We start from the raw sequence: 14617 nt of genomic DNA on the forward strand, positions 1-14617 counted from the left end.
CATCAGAAGAAAATCTGCCTGATACTGAGCCTGAACCTCTCCCGGTGTAACTTCAGGCCATAACGCAAAAGCTAGTGATGTTGCTTCCCTGATTGGTGGGTTGAGTGTGGGCAAGGGAGTCAGTCTCTGGGAGACCCCAGGGCAGAACTGTCATTTAAATGATGAGTGTATGTCCTTGGCTGCCTCAAGCTGAACACAAGGGCCAGTTACAACAGCTGGTTCCTCCTGCAGTTGGTGCTGCTATGCCTGTCAATCCAAAGCTTGTTTTCAAGCTTTCCAGGTCAGGGATTCATCTGTGAGCTCAGTGTAGCTGCAGGAAGGGGGATAGGTAGGTGAATACATAAATAAACAACTGCTTCCCATAGTTTACTGATGGTAGAGGTCAGTCACGCTCAGGGCTGTAATTGCTGTTGTGCCATCTCGTGCTTACCCACGTTGGAAAGGGCCAGTGTGCACTGCATTCACCAGCAGCACAGCCATGAAGGCAGAACAATAGACTGTGATGCACTTTGTGAAATGTAGCCCAACATGAGGAATCATTGTGATAAAGGGATTATTGATGTGGAACAAGCAAACTTTGTGGGGATGCTCTGCAAAGCAGGCCTTGCAGCATTCTCCTTGGAGAGCAAAGCACATCTCCATTAGCTGCATGAAGGGGAACCAGGGCATTGTAGTCTGCTGAGGAACTGGATCCATTAACCATCAGCTCCCCACACCAGGCAGATCTCGGGGACCCAAGAAGGAACCAGAGCCAACCACATTTTTCAAGTCACAGAATCACAAAATCTTTTGCATTGGAAGGAACCCTTAAACACCATCAAGTCCTACTCCCTTGCAATGAACAGGGAAATGTACAGCTCGATCAGGTGCTCAGAGCCTGGTCCAACCTGACCTTGAATGTCTTCCCTTGCATTTTTTTTTTCCTGGGGGTTTCTATTTGTGCAGAGCCCTTCAGTTGGAGGCAGGGAAGAAGACTTCTCCAGGAGGTTTCATGGGGATGCTTAGCAATGGCCCTGCATCTCCTGGCAAGGAACCAGCAATCCCAGTACAGCCATGATCACCGCACTTCTAACATGGAAAAATCCACAGGGCACACAGAGCACCCACATTTCTGCTAGACACACAGCCCTAAACTTTTCTGCTGAATCTCATTAGTCTTAAAATAATAATAATAAAATGGTGACAAAAATACCCCTTTTTGTTATCATTCACACATTCTAATCCAAGGCACCGCATGCCAGAAACCATCGTGTGCTGATACGTTTCCTGATAGGAAACACAAACACGCTGAGCGTCCACCTATGGCCGCCTCGCAGCACCGCCAGCACTGCCTTCTGGGCAGCCCGCTCTGCCCTCTGTGCATGGCAGCCACAGGGGTGCCCTGCAAGGGAGGTTAAAGTCTGCCACCAGACTGGGGCCGTGGGGAGATTGGTGCCACCTCCATGCCCACCTCCTGCTCTGCCCCAACCCTGCAGCAGCTCAGGGGTGCGGTGGTTAATGTGTAACCCGCACCACCGCCTCTATCCGTGCCTCACAGCCCCCGGGAGGGAACGTGGTCGCTGGGCTGGCCCTGGGCGAGCAGCACTGCGGGGCATTGAGGTAGCCACGGCCTGCCCAGGAATGGCCATCCCCTCCGTCACCACGGCTGGCTGCACTGCCCGCCCTCAAACTTGTTTTTCTGCCCTGCAGCTTCCTGGAGCCCAATGGCTCCCGCCGGCCTGCTGGCTGTCTGCGGCCTGCTCTGCGCCTGGGCCGTGGCGGAACAGCCCTGCAGCCTGGACCACCAGGTAGGGACGGGGGCTCGGGGCAGGTGTGCGGTGGCGGTGGCCTCGCTGATGGCTGGAGCACGGTGGGGCTGGCAGGGGCTTGTCTGGGCTGGCGTGTTGCCGGCTGCAGGGATCGCTCGGCTGCAGCAGAGCATGTCCCTGAGCAGCCCCAGCCAAAATCGGGTCTGTGCCAGGTTTGTGCCACTGCAGGGAGCCCCTGGGTCCCCGCTCACACGTGCGGTGACACTGTGACTGGTGGCGGAGTGACGGTAACGCCCTCAGAATGAGAAGGGCCCTTCTCAGCAGCTCTTTCCCCAGGGATGGGCTGACTGCAGCGAGAAGAGCCTCCTGCATGCTCCAAGCTCCCTTCCAAGGAACATCACCGGCTTAGACCTCTCCTTCAACAGCTTGGTCGTGCCACAACGGGGGACACTCTTGATGCATTTCCCTTCCCTGCACTCCCTCAACCTCTCTAGCAATGCCCTGCGCACACTGCACCCCGCTGTCTTCTCCAACCTCAGGGAACTGTCCCTGCTGGATCTGAGCAGCTGCAGCATCACCTACCTCCACACAGATGCATTCAAGGGCTTGAAAAACTTGCAAACTCTGCTTCTAAGAAACAACAGTCTGCAAGAGCTGGAGGTCCCACTCTTTCTGCCACTGAGAAGTCTTCTCCACCTGGACCTGCAGAACAATGCACTGATGTCCGTGGATACTTTGACACTGCAGCTGATGGAGGCCATCCCGTGGGTGAAGCTGTATGGGAACCCCTGGGTCTGTGACTGTGCCATATACCCCTTGCAGCAGTGGCTGAAGCACAGACAAGGTGAGAGGTGGGGAATGGATGTCAGGGAGGGTTTGGGATGAGAGGAATCCTGGAAGAGGGAATTTAATCCTTCTGCTCCAGCCCCTCTGCAGGCCCTAAGGCTGCCATCCTCCCTGCTGAGGGACAGCAAACTGAGACATAATGTCTCAGTTGTTCATTTTCAGGTGCACACAATATCCAAGATTTCTAGGTATGACAAACAGGAGGAAAATATTCTGTGATCTATACTTCAGTCACTTTTTGTGGGAAATTAACATAACATATAGCTCAGTTTCTAAATCCGTATATGTGTATCTGCATGAAGTGCACAGATTTTCATGAGCATTCAGCATCTCCTGAGGAACAGGATCAGACTTTAGCCCCCTGAGCTTGGCTCCCAGGCAAGAGCAGCCCTGTGACCATGGGGTTTCTATCAATGCCCATGAATTTGGCATTGCCTAGTTAAGAGGAGTTGCTAACTGTGATCACACATTCACACGGCTCTGCTCACTGGGGGCTCCATGGGCAGAGATTTTTTCCTCTAGTAGTGTCTTACACAGAACTGAGGACTGACAAGGCTGGAGAGCAGTACCAGAAGTGCTTGAAAGCAAGCAGAGAACACTTTCTCTAAACTGGGGAGGGAACAGTTGAAGATCCCCTGTCCCACCTTAGCCTGTTGCCTCCCAGCTATGCGTGTCACCTGTGTGTCACCTTCGGAGCTGCAGGGACAGGACATCACCACTCTGGACTCCTGGGAGATGGGCTGCCAAAAAAGCCAGAGGTTTCCTCGAGATGTCAGCCCGGCACAGCAGACTACAGCTACAAACAACAGTAAGTTGGGTCAGGGAGAGCTACCTTCCTCCTGTCCACCCCCAGGGGTGACCTCCCCACCACAAGCAGCACTGTGAAGCATGGGTGTGTTCAGCTGTGGTGGAGCACCTGCTGTGCCACAGCCCAATCCTGATGGGCCTGTCCTCTGCTGCAGCCACTGCACCACCTCTGGGGAAGGGAGGAAGGAGCTGGCCATACCTAGTAGGCTTCCTGGTGGCAGCCATCAGCATCTCCATCCTGGTCGCTCTGGTTGCCAAGTGCAAGCTCTGCCATAAGAACTTCGCCAGCTACCGTCACCGACCGCTGCCTGAAACCAGCTCGATTGGAGGCAGCCCCTTGGAGGAGGGCACTGGCTGGGACAGGGGCTCCTCAGGCTGGGGTGACAGTGAGAACCCCCACATATCCAGTGTCACCGGCCTGCATGCTGAAGATGATGATGGCTTCATCGAGGACAACTACATTCAGCCCAGTGAGCAGCTGCCAGAGGAAGAGGAGAGGGAGTCACACATCTCCATCTGAGGCTGCAGTCCCTCTCCATCCCCATGCCCCCATCTCCTTCCTGCCATTTCCACTTGCCCTTGGCTTTTGTTCCCAAGCAGAATGGGGCAAGAGGGAAGGAGTGGGATGAAGGTGTCCCTGTGCCTTGCTGTGATACAAGCAGAGATGCACTGGCTTGGAGACACCAGTTATGCTACTGTTCTCCCAGCCCTGTTTGAGTGCTGAGGATGAACAGGATGGTGTTGATTGCTGCTGGGGAAGATGTCCAGGGACAGATATGCTCCACTGCCTGTCCCATTGCTTCTTGTGGGAACTTAGGCACCAGCCCCTCTGCCCCATGGCACTGGACCTGGCCCTGCTGTGTCCCCACTCTGTTGTCACTCTGGGTGAAATTAAAGCATGATTCAACCTTGCCTCTGCCTATGATGGTTTGCTGGGGCTCTCTCCATGACCCCTGACCAGCGGTGTGGGGCAGCCTGACCTCTACATCTGTCTCAGATGGCTGATCCTTTTGTCAGCCAGGTCTTGTTACTTAAACTGCAAGGATCAGTCCTACATGTGGGCTGGTGCACCTCCTACACCACTCCTCCCCACAGGGCTGGCTGCCCTGCCTTGGGCATAGGATGTCCCACGGAGTGATGCCACCAGGACCCTCCAGCTCCACATCCTCTGCTGTGACTTGATGCCAGCAAGAAGGCAGTTCTGATCCTCCGTATGCTGGCATTACATTCACTCCTCATGCAGCCATTTGATGTTCACACTGATGCTGCCAATTATATGTGCAGTTGATCAGCTCACTGAGTTGTAAAACAGGTAAAATGATGCTGAACAACCTGGGTGAGCTGAAAGCACCCCATACTCACTGTGGATGGCAGGAGCAAGTTCTCCTCACGTGGGAAGGCTCAGTTGGCAATGTTTGCTTCCAGCACCACGTGAGCCAAGGCTGATTGCTCAGGAAGCATCTCCACAGCCATCTGCTGGCAAAACAGTCTCTTTCCTGCCCTCTACTGCTCCCTTCAGCTGCGTTAAAACACAGTGAATTAGGAACCTCAGTCTTTGGGCTCTCCAGGTGAAAGCATGAAAATAATTAGGAAAATGGGAGGTCTCATTTGCAGCTTCGTCCTCCAGTCCAGGTAATCTGCTCATTATGGCTCTGGGAGGCTGGTACTAGTATGTGATGGGTGCCTTTCAGCTGCATTTGACTTCAGTGAGAACCTCTCCTCAGCAGGAGGCCAGAACACCTAGGGCGGCTTCTGCTCCTGTGCACAGGAAGCAATAACCTGCACCCTTGACTGAGCAGCTGCTGTGAAAACCTTCTCCACTCCTGGCAGCAGCAGGACCTCCAGTCACTTCCCTCATTCTCTGCTGACAGTGTCATGAGACTGAGGGGTTCTCTGCTCTGCCACAAGTACAGGGAAAGGCAAATAGGAACTAAGAGGCCCTTTCTGGAGCCACTGTCCCACAGTGCTTGGCCCTGCTGCAGATCCTGCTCGGGCTGGGATGTGGGTGCTGCCTGAGGTTTCCTCAGGTGTTGCTGTGCTCTTTGTGTCATGAGAGAAGAGATTTGCAGCATAACTTTTGTTGTTGTGCAAACAAACCTGTATTGAGATCTTGTACACCCCATGCTTGTGCATTACAGCAAGGTTCCTGCTGATGTTTCTCCAGCTTTGTTTCCTGCTGGCTTCCTCCTCTGTCCTCCCTCCTCTTGCAGCAAGACATGCTGGTAAAGCACCTAGGACATCTGCAGTGGCAGACAGGCACGTGTGCTGCTGTGAAATGGCTGCCTCTCACAGACTGATTGCATAGCCACCATCATGGCATTATGCAATTATGCTAATGGTTGCATTCTTGTCATCTCTTTGCTGAGATGTCACAACCCACTTTTCAGTGTCCCTGAAAGTTTGGGAACCTCCGCCCTGCTCCTCAGGGGAATGCCTTCCTGCAGCACTGCCACGCGGCTGGCTCCCCACTGCTGCCTGCTTCATTATAAATTGTCTTTTCCTTTACTTCTCTTCCTATTAAGATGTTTACACAGTGCAGTGTATACAAAAGCAAATAACACACCTCAGAGAATGTAAAGCAAAGGGCACTACTGGAGCAGGCATTCCATGCACAATGCAGAGAGGAAGCTTAGAGCATTTCTCAGGCAAGGAACGCGTTGCCTGAAACCACGAGGAGATGGAAACCTGGTGCCTTGTTTCAGTGTTCAGTCAGTTCTCTCTCCTGTATGCCTTATCTTTAAGCAGAACTCTTCCTGTCTTTAGTTTTGCAGTCACTACTCCATGTTTTGTTCTCTGGGTTCATCTCAAGAGCCCCTAACCATCTGTGCCCTTTACTCTGAAAATACGATACAAAAAAATCCTGCAGTTTTTGGAAATTTCTAGCATCTTTCATATCAGATAGGATAGGAAGCTTAATTCCTTCCTGAAAGAACAGGGCTGGAAAATTGCATTTCATCTTGGGTGGTAGCTGCTGAGATTTTCAATACACTTTTTATGATTAGAACTCCTGCAGGACCCAGTATTTTAATTTGGTCTCAGCAGTGCCTTAGAGGAGATTAAACATGAGTGCTTCCCAGACTGTCTTTCCCAGGACCTCACTCACTCTCCAAGTGGTAAGTTGCTTGTCCAATTTGACCCCATGTCAACGTCCCCAGTTCACCTTTAACCAATCTGTGTAGATGCTTTCCTGATGCGGGGCTGTGCAGCCCTGGTGCCCACTGCTGGCAGCTCATCTGTGCCAGGAAAAAAATGAGAAAAATGCATCTGGACTGCAGAGCTGAGGACAACAGAGGGGCAGAGCAGAAAGGAGGAGCCTCCTTGTACCAGGGTCATCCTGGAAGCTGCCTAAGGCTGAAGGCCAGCAGTTCAGGCAGGCGGATGTGAGCAGTAGCAGGCATGCAGGCAAACTGGTTCCAGGCTTGCTAGAGGCAGCAGCTGTTACCACCTGGCTCAGGGCTCAGCCCCACCGCAGGTGAAGTGCCTACTCTGTCAACAAACCAATTGGCACTGTCACATCCAGGCAGCTTTGTGTGCTTATTGGAAGCTTCTTATAGGGGCATGGCAGCAAGATCTTAGGTTGATAAAGCCTAATGGGATTTGTTGAGGGTAGGTCCTTAACAGAGGGAGGTGCATGAGCATCAGGAGAATGGAATAGTGTGCCAGGATATAAGTACATGCAGCTGGGTGTGTGGGGATGTTGCCATGAAGGCTGATGAGCAGAAAGCACAGCCATTGTGATTCCTGCCCTGAACAGAGGTCAGCTCTGCACAGCCCTGAGATCTGCTCTGGAGAGAGGCCACAATGAAGCACCATATTTTTGCACAGCCAAATTCTGCAACATTTTATTATGTATTTCCATGCACAACACAGGAAATGAGAAAGGAACAAAACAGTAATGCTTCTGCAGGAGGTGAGTCAGTGCAGCCCATCCATCAGGGCAGCCAGGAGTCCCAACCTCTCTTCTCAGAGGCAGCCCGTTCTCACACATTGCTTCGCTGGGCAGGGACATGGTCCCAAGCATCCTTTCCTGGCATAGTTCACATGCACACGTTCTGAAGGAGCTTTGAAGGGAAGGATTCACATTGGTAGGCAGGCAGCACAGAGCTGCGAGTTGGGCACAGACATGCATCTGCCAGGGGTGCCCAGATGTGCAAAAAAGCAGGTGTGCAGGTTGCTGTGTCCTGCCCACATGAACAGGTTGGGAAAGCTGGGAGCAATTGCAAAGGTGGGCACAGCTGGTGCAGCTTGCCATAACTGCACATGCACACACACAGTTGTACGGAGAAGCAGCTGTGGGTTATGCAAAACTTCTGACCAGCTGCAGCCCATTCCCCCATATTGCACACAGCGTCCCTGGGGTGAGCAGCCCCAAGGGGAAGGACTGCTCTTTGCTACACAGAGAGCATTTAGCACAGAAAGACCTGAGCTTAGTGACACCCTCTTAATTCTTGGTCAGATTAAGGGAAGTGATGCAGAGAGAAGGAAACAGCAGTTTAATAAGTTCTACAGATGATATGAAAGTGACAGAGGAAAATATAGAAATAACAGATCCAGTAAAGAAAAACCAACACAGTGTTCTTACACTCTGGGGAAAACAATTGAAGGCTTCCGGGGGAGGGAAAGTCACTAGGAGCAGGGCAAGACCAGCTACCCTTGTGACCTGAGTACATCAGGGATGGTAAACTCTGGAGCCACAAAGGGCTGTACCCGGTGGGGCTCACAGATGCCCCAAGTAAAATAGATGGAAAATAGATGGCAAAAATAGTGGCTAGAGCAGAGCAGTGCAGATAAAGGGGAGATGGGAACAGATAAGTAGATGCAGAGAAAGAGAAGTTTGCAGTGGAACAGAATGGCTGGGAAAGTTAGGATTGGTGTCTATGGAAAGTGCAGGAGCAGTGAAATGGTTTGTGGGCCCAGGGAGGGAATGAAAATGTTGAGAGGTAAATTGGCCTCAACTCACAGGAAAGGTTTATGAGGGTGAGCTGTAAGCCTGCCTCTAGGAAAAGCACTCACTGGTAGGTACCTAATAGAGACAGCACCAGAGCTCAGGGTAAGGGTCAGAATGGCAGCACTGCTGCATAGCACAGCTGCCATGCCAACTCCCGTCGGATCTGTGCTGGGGAACCTGGGATTGGAAAAGCCCCAGTCCTGGGGTTTTAGCATCCCAGCAGCACAGCTCCAGCAATGGTACCCCTCTGTTTTGTGGGGCAGCAGTGCAGTTTCGCAATCACAGAGCCTCCTGACACACAGTGCACAAAGCTGACAGCCCACCATGGCCCTGACACCAACACCCTTTGGTCACCCCTTTGACAAGCCACAGACAATGATGGAGCTGCAGCAAATTAATATCAGGAAGATGTTGGCATCACAAAAACAAAAGACATCTCAGGAGCCCTGGTGCACAGAATCCCCCACAAATCCCCCCCACAGGAGATATTTTAGGAGCTGGGCTGAGGTTATAGCTCTGAAAAATGCAGCCCCTTCTGCCAGGAAAAACGTGACCAAGGGAACTGCAGAAATGAGGCTCTGAGGTCCCTAAGGTGTGGGATGGGCTCACCTCGGCTCTGTGACAGTGGGCATGGCCATCAGAGCAGCAGCTGCCGCAGGAGGATGTGCTGAAATAAAAGGCAAATGAGGCTCATAAAGCTCCAGATCACAATGCCCGTCGAAGCAACCTGAAGTCCCTGCCACACTGTGGGCCTGAGTTTCAGCAAATGCCAGTTGTCTTGGAAGAAAACATGAACACAACTCCCACCCTTCCTTTGGGTCAGGCTGACAAGGACTGCTGAGGGCTGTATCCAGTGAGCCTCACACGGGGCTGTCACAGTGCAGACGCAGTGGCTGTGGCTCAGATCAGGTTGGCCATGCTGGAGGTGGGAGGAAGCCTCCTGTTGGCAGCGAGACGGCCGGAGATGGTGAAGACTCGGATCTCGCCAGTCTCCAAGCTGTGGGGAGCAGCCTGGCAGCAGGAGGTGCAGAGCAAGTAGAGCAGCAGGCAGAGCAGCAGAGTGCTGCCGGTGGCCAGCAGAACTACCCCACTGGTGAACATACTGGCCAGTGGCCGTGCCGGGCTGAGCTGCATGGTGGTGGTGGAGAGGATGGTGAGCACCACCCCACAGACCAGCAGCACCAGGGAACTGAGCAGCAACACCAGGCAGTCCGAGAAGCCCCCGCTCTTCAGGAGTTCAATCTGATGCCGGCTGCGGATGCAGTTCATGTCCTGAATTGCCGAGCTCAGCAGCTGCTTCAGCAGAACCAGCAGGGCCAGGAGGCACAGCGTGGTGCCCACTGCCAGCCGCCATTCCCCAGAGCGGCTGCTCGTGCTGTACAGCAGGATGATGCCTCCGATCCCGCAGGCCAGGATCAGCACCACAGCCATCCCATAGCACAGGATGGACTTCTTGGGGTCCTGGAACCACCAGAGCTCCACGTGCTCCTCCAGGATGTTCCTCTGGATGTGGTCAGCATCTGCAGGCGTGCGTGGGGAGCTCATGTCCGCCAGCTCCGGCATGGCAGGCAGCTGGTGTGAAGGGCACAGTGGGGTGGTGGCACAAAGGAATGCACACCCTCACAGCAGAGGGAGGGTCAGAGCAGCGGTGGTTGTGAAGGCAGCTGCATTTCCCAGGTGGGGACGCCTCTGTCTTGTTCCTTAGAGCCTGGTGGTGCACCCTGCCATGGCAGAGCCACCTGGAGAGCTACGGTCCACACGCTGGAGCTGAGCCCACTCCCTGAACAGTGTTGCAGGATATGATGGAGCATTCCCAGAACAGCACCATGCAGGAATGTTGAGAGCTGCGTCCTTCCTTTATTGCATGCTTCATCTGAAAGCCAAGAAGAGAAGACAGCATTAAACAAAGACCCTGTCCCCTTGCACCCTGCCAGACCCCAGATCTCAGTTCCTCAGTGTTGGCCCACAGACACCCCTGCTGCCCTCTCAAAAGCCCCATGGCCACACTTGTCTTCCCACAAGACCTCCCTGTGCCACAAAGGGATGTCAGTCAGCTCCAGTTCCCTTCACCAAGCCTTTGCCCAGAGCGAGTCCTCATCTCCCCAGCCCCACATGCCATGCACTGAAGCTACTGGCATGCCACTGCCCACGGGGCTCTGCCTGCAGCTGGTGCTGGCAGCAGGGCAGGATGGAGCAAAGGCCAGTCCCCTCTGGGATAAAGCCCCATTCACAGCTCCTGCTTCACATGCTCCCTCATCAGCATCAGCCTCTTGTCACCAACTGGCTCTGCTGCCCAGAATGACAGCAGAGGCTGGGGGGGTCCAGCCTGAGGTTTAACCCTTCCAGTTCAGTCGCTCAGCCCTGTCCCTGCCTCACTAGCAATACCACCTCGCTGCAGAAATCGTATGGTTATACCTCTCGCCATCTCAGCACTTCCATGGAAAGAGCCCCACAAACAGCTGGGACATGGCACTGCACTTGTGTTCTCCTCCCTGATCTTCCTGCTCCTAGTAAGCCCTGCTCCCGGGGGCTCATCCCCTCTCCTGCAACCCGCCTCTTTTTCTGCCTCTCATTAATGCTTCTCTGGAGGCACAGCTTTCTACATTTGGAAACCATTTGCATTTCTCCCACACGTTGTCCTGCCCTGGCGTGGGCACACAAGCTGATACCTAAAGCAGGAAGTTGGTGGAGAATACAGTGTGAGCTCTCAGACGTGGGTCAGACCCTGAGCTGCCTCCTGCTCACCCCCCAGGAAGAGTGACATGCCATGGGCCATCATGCACGGACTGTTCAGAGCACAACAGAGACCGGATCCCCTGTGCCAGAGCTGAGTGAGAGGACAGCCCTGTGCTTGCCTGCCACAAGTGGCTGATTTGGAGACCACTGCCCTGTGCCTACCACAACCCCTTTACACAGTGCAGGCACTCTGGGCTCATTATGGATCACTGGTGAATAATAGGGACCTCCACGCGTGGCACAGACCGGGGATCTTTTCTCCCACAGCTCCCAGTGTCTCCAGACCCCCTTCTGAGACCACATCAGCAGGGATGAACTGCTTTGGGGTGGGGCACGGGGAGCACGATGGCGGGATGCCTGAGCCTGACGCTGCCTGACGGTGTCAGCCTGCCCCTCCTGACTCACTGCCCGCAGCGGTGCCGCAGCGTGAGGTCACCACGGCCATGGCCGGCGCCTGCTGCCAGCTGCTGCCACGTGTGCAGGAAGTCCCTGGCACTGCCAGCCTGCAGGCCTGGGCCCAGTTGTGCTGCCATTTCCCTGCATGGCAGCTCGGCAGGGACGGGCCGGGGCCAGAGGGACACGGGCTGTCTCATCTGGAGGCTGTGCTGGCTGAGCGTGCTGCTCAGTGCCTGCTGAGGCACAGTGGTCACTTTCAAAGAGGGGTGAGGGGACACTGAGCCCCGCAGCACTTCCCCAGAGTGCAGCTCAGCCGTGTGTGGAGCACAACTTCCTCCTGCTTTTCTTTCTCCAGGCGCAGGGCCGCCTTATCTCATCCTCACCAGAGAGCGGGTGAGTTGGGTAGATAGCAGGTCGGTAGATTAGATCAAGATTTTGGACTAAGGGAACGGTAAGGTTGAAGAAGTGCAAAGTCTGCGGCCTTCTGCTGCTTGGCTGAAGTGGTGCACACAATGGGGCTGTGAGGCAAGCAGTATGCAGAGCCCACGCAGCAGCAGAAACCGCAGTGAGGGAAAATGCCACCAAAAATCAAGCTACAGAACTGTATTCTCACGTTGCTCTTTAGAATTTAACCATTTTGGGTTTTGTTTGCTCAGAATACGGCCAGGCAGCAAGATAGACCTGATAGAGCACCTGACTGCAGAACAAAATATGTTGTTTATTTTTCCCGTTTCATTAATCTATATCAAAAGAATGGTTTGGAGAAGCAAGGTGTGCCTCCATGTTTCCTTGCATCTGACTGAACACCTAATGGGAATATACCCTTTTGCTCTATGAGCATTCACAATTGTTTGGGCTTCTCAAAACTGTGAGGGTTTGTGTCCTCAATAATGTTGATTTTACACTCAGAATTGTGGAACAAAATATGTGAGATGAGACCTTGTGAATTGCCTGTTTAAAGCAGAGGTAACCTCAAAGCCAGACCAGATCTGGGGCAGGGATCAGTCTAGATCTCACAGTGACTTTGCTGACATGTTTCTTCACATGCAAGGAAAAAAAGAGAGGAGGACCAGCACAAATGCACACTGCATTCAGATTGAAAGCCACATTCTAGAAAAAAGAAAACAAAAAAAAAAAAACCTGGCAGACTATGTCATTGCCCGCTGCCCTCTGGCAGATGGAGAAAGAACAGGAAAACACTGGGAACTCAGGAAAAAAAACAAATGGTTAGAAAATGTGAGCATTTTTCCTTTTATTTTTTTCTACTCTGGCAATGTTCAACTGGAACTGAGCTGTCATCAACAGGTTTCTGACCACTCCTGGCTGCAGTTGTGAGACACACGCCTTCCCAACCACAGGGAACAGTATGAGTGCTTATTTATTTGCTTATAGACCTTACATTTCTGACTGATATCTGGCAGATGATCACAGACTGTAAATTAACGCGTTCGTTTCAGAGTCACACGCAGCTCAGCTGTTGAAATATTCCTGACTTCTCTCCTCCCCCAGAGCCCAGCGTACCTCATGAGACGCTGCTCACCCGCAGCATTCAGGGAAGCCTGGTGGTGGGATTGGCTCCTGCAGTGCTCCCAGCTTTGGGAAGGGTTTGCTATAACTGTGCAGACAACATGAGCATCACAGAGATGGGAGGAAATCTGGCAAGCTTCTCTATAAAATGAATAGTAACACATACAACAATTCACATTAGTGATGTAGACGAGAGGCAACAGAGCCTTACATCTTAAGCAGTCACAAACCACCTCCTTCCCCCATTTCTTCTGTTTTTTTAATTTTTGGCAGCTCTGGTTATAACAACTGTTTGGGATGGATTGCTCTGTGTCTCACGTTACCCCTCACCCTGCCCCACAGAAACCAGATGCATGTATATTTTCATGCAATTTTTCCCATTCCCTGTCTCCAAGAGAAAGAAACTCACGTGTGTTGTTTTATGTCCAAGTTACGGCCAACACAGCAAGCTCAAGCTCTGAATGCTGTGGAGCTCAAAGCCCCATCTGAGCCCTCAGGATGAGGGACAGCAGACAGTGCTTTCCCAGAAGCAAGCATCCCACCCACCATCATTGGGGAAGCCTTGGGGAGGTCAGGGCTGATGGCAGACCAGCCCTTTCTTTCTCCAAGTCTAAGGACTTGAAGAATGGAGCTCTGTGCCTGAGTGCCAAGAGGAGAGGTGTTGTGGGGGCAGAAGGCAAAACTGTTTGGAAGCACTTGCAAAGCAGCCCCCAAACCCGTTGGCAGACACTGCTAAAGTATGACCCTTCCCATACAGCGCTCCAGAACAGAGGGCCCTTCTTAGTAAGCCGGGCTCACTCACCTGCAGCTGACACGTTTCCCACTCCGCTCCTCTCCTGCCTGGCAGCACTGGTGTTTCCAAGCTTTCCTTCCACTGGATCAAGCTAACAAAGGGACCTCGAGGGGAAAATCCTTTCGCTTCCTCTGGTACCTGCCAAGATACAGGTGCTCCCGCCTGTCCCTTCCTGGTGTGGTGCAGGCGTCAGCACCAGCGACAGGCTGTGAGCCTTCACTCCTGGCCCAGCAGGTGCATTCCCCAGCAGGGAGGTGGCTCAGCAAACCTGCTGCTGGCCTGGCCAGGCTCCAGAGGCACAGCTCCTTCCTCCCGCCTCCCTGAGTACCATCCCTCTGTGCCCAGCTCCTGCGGTGGCTCATTTCCTCCCAGCTGTGAGCAAAGGGATGGGGAGAAGTTCCAAGAGGCAAGTGAGGAAGACGGTAGCCATGCTGGTAGCAATAGGTTGGACATGACTTAGTAACTATTTGGTATCCTGTGGCCAAAAGATCTCTGGGGAAATGTAGAAAGGAACAAATGGGGCTGAACAACAGCCCTTGCCAGAATAGAGGAAAAGAAGCCTTGCTTATTGTCACTTGTTAGTTTTTTAGCAGACTATGACATAAGAAGTTTAGGATATGTTAACACAGTGGATACCAATTAGTGTGACAGTTTCAGGATAAGTAAAATCGTGAACCTTACAGAAAGTCATCTATCTGATGGTTGGTGTCTTAAACTTAGAACAACAAATGAAATGTAGTGGAAGTGCACCCCTTGCAAGTGCTCTTGAACAATGACCTCATCTATGGCCAGAAAAACTTGTCCTCTTGGTGGGCC

General features: G+C 52.8%; 2 protein-coding genes across 2 annotated transcripts; one reads left to right on the forward strand and one right to left on the reverse strand.

The window, feature by feature from the left end:
- Positions 1–1668: 1668 nt before the first annotated feature.
- On the forward strand, positions 1669–4307 carry CUNH1orf210 (chromosome unknown C1orf210 homolog). The gene is made up of 4 exons (XM_065740389.1): positions 1669–1787; positions 2085–2592; positions 3259–3402; positions 3557–4307. Exons 1-4 carry the CDS (start codon positions 1704–1706, stop codon positions 3919–3921), a joined length of 1101 nt encoding a protein of 366 aa, XP_065596461.1. The 5' UTR covers positions 1669–1703; the 3' UTR covers positions 3922–4307.
- A 4391-nt stretch (positions 4308–8698) lies between these two features.
- TMEM125 (transmembrane protein 125) lies at positions 8699–9916 on the reverse strand. The gene has a single exon (XM_065746414.1). The coding sequence runs from the start codon at positions 9910–9912 to the stop codon at positions 9250–9252; it is 663 nt and encodes a 220-aa protein (XP_065602486.1). The 5' UTR covers positions 9913–9916; the 3' UTR covers positions 8699–9249.
- Between the last annotated feature and the right edge of the window lie 4701 nt (positions 9917–14617).

Source organism: Cyrtonyx montezumae, unplaced genomic scaffold, assembly GCF_038088225.1.
Source record: "Cyrtonyx montezumae isolate F1298 unplaced genomic scaffold, pur_monq_1.0 scaffold_1, whole genome shotgun sequence".
NCBI classification, from domain to species: Eukaryota; Metazoa; Chordata; class Aves; order Galliformes; family Odontophoridae; genus Cyrtonyx; species Cyrtonyx montezumae.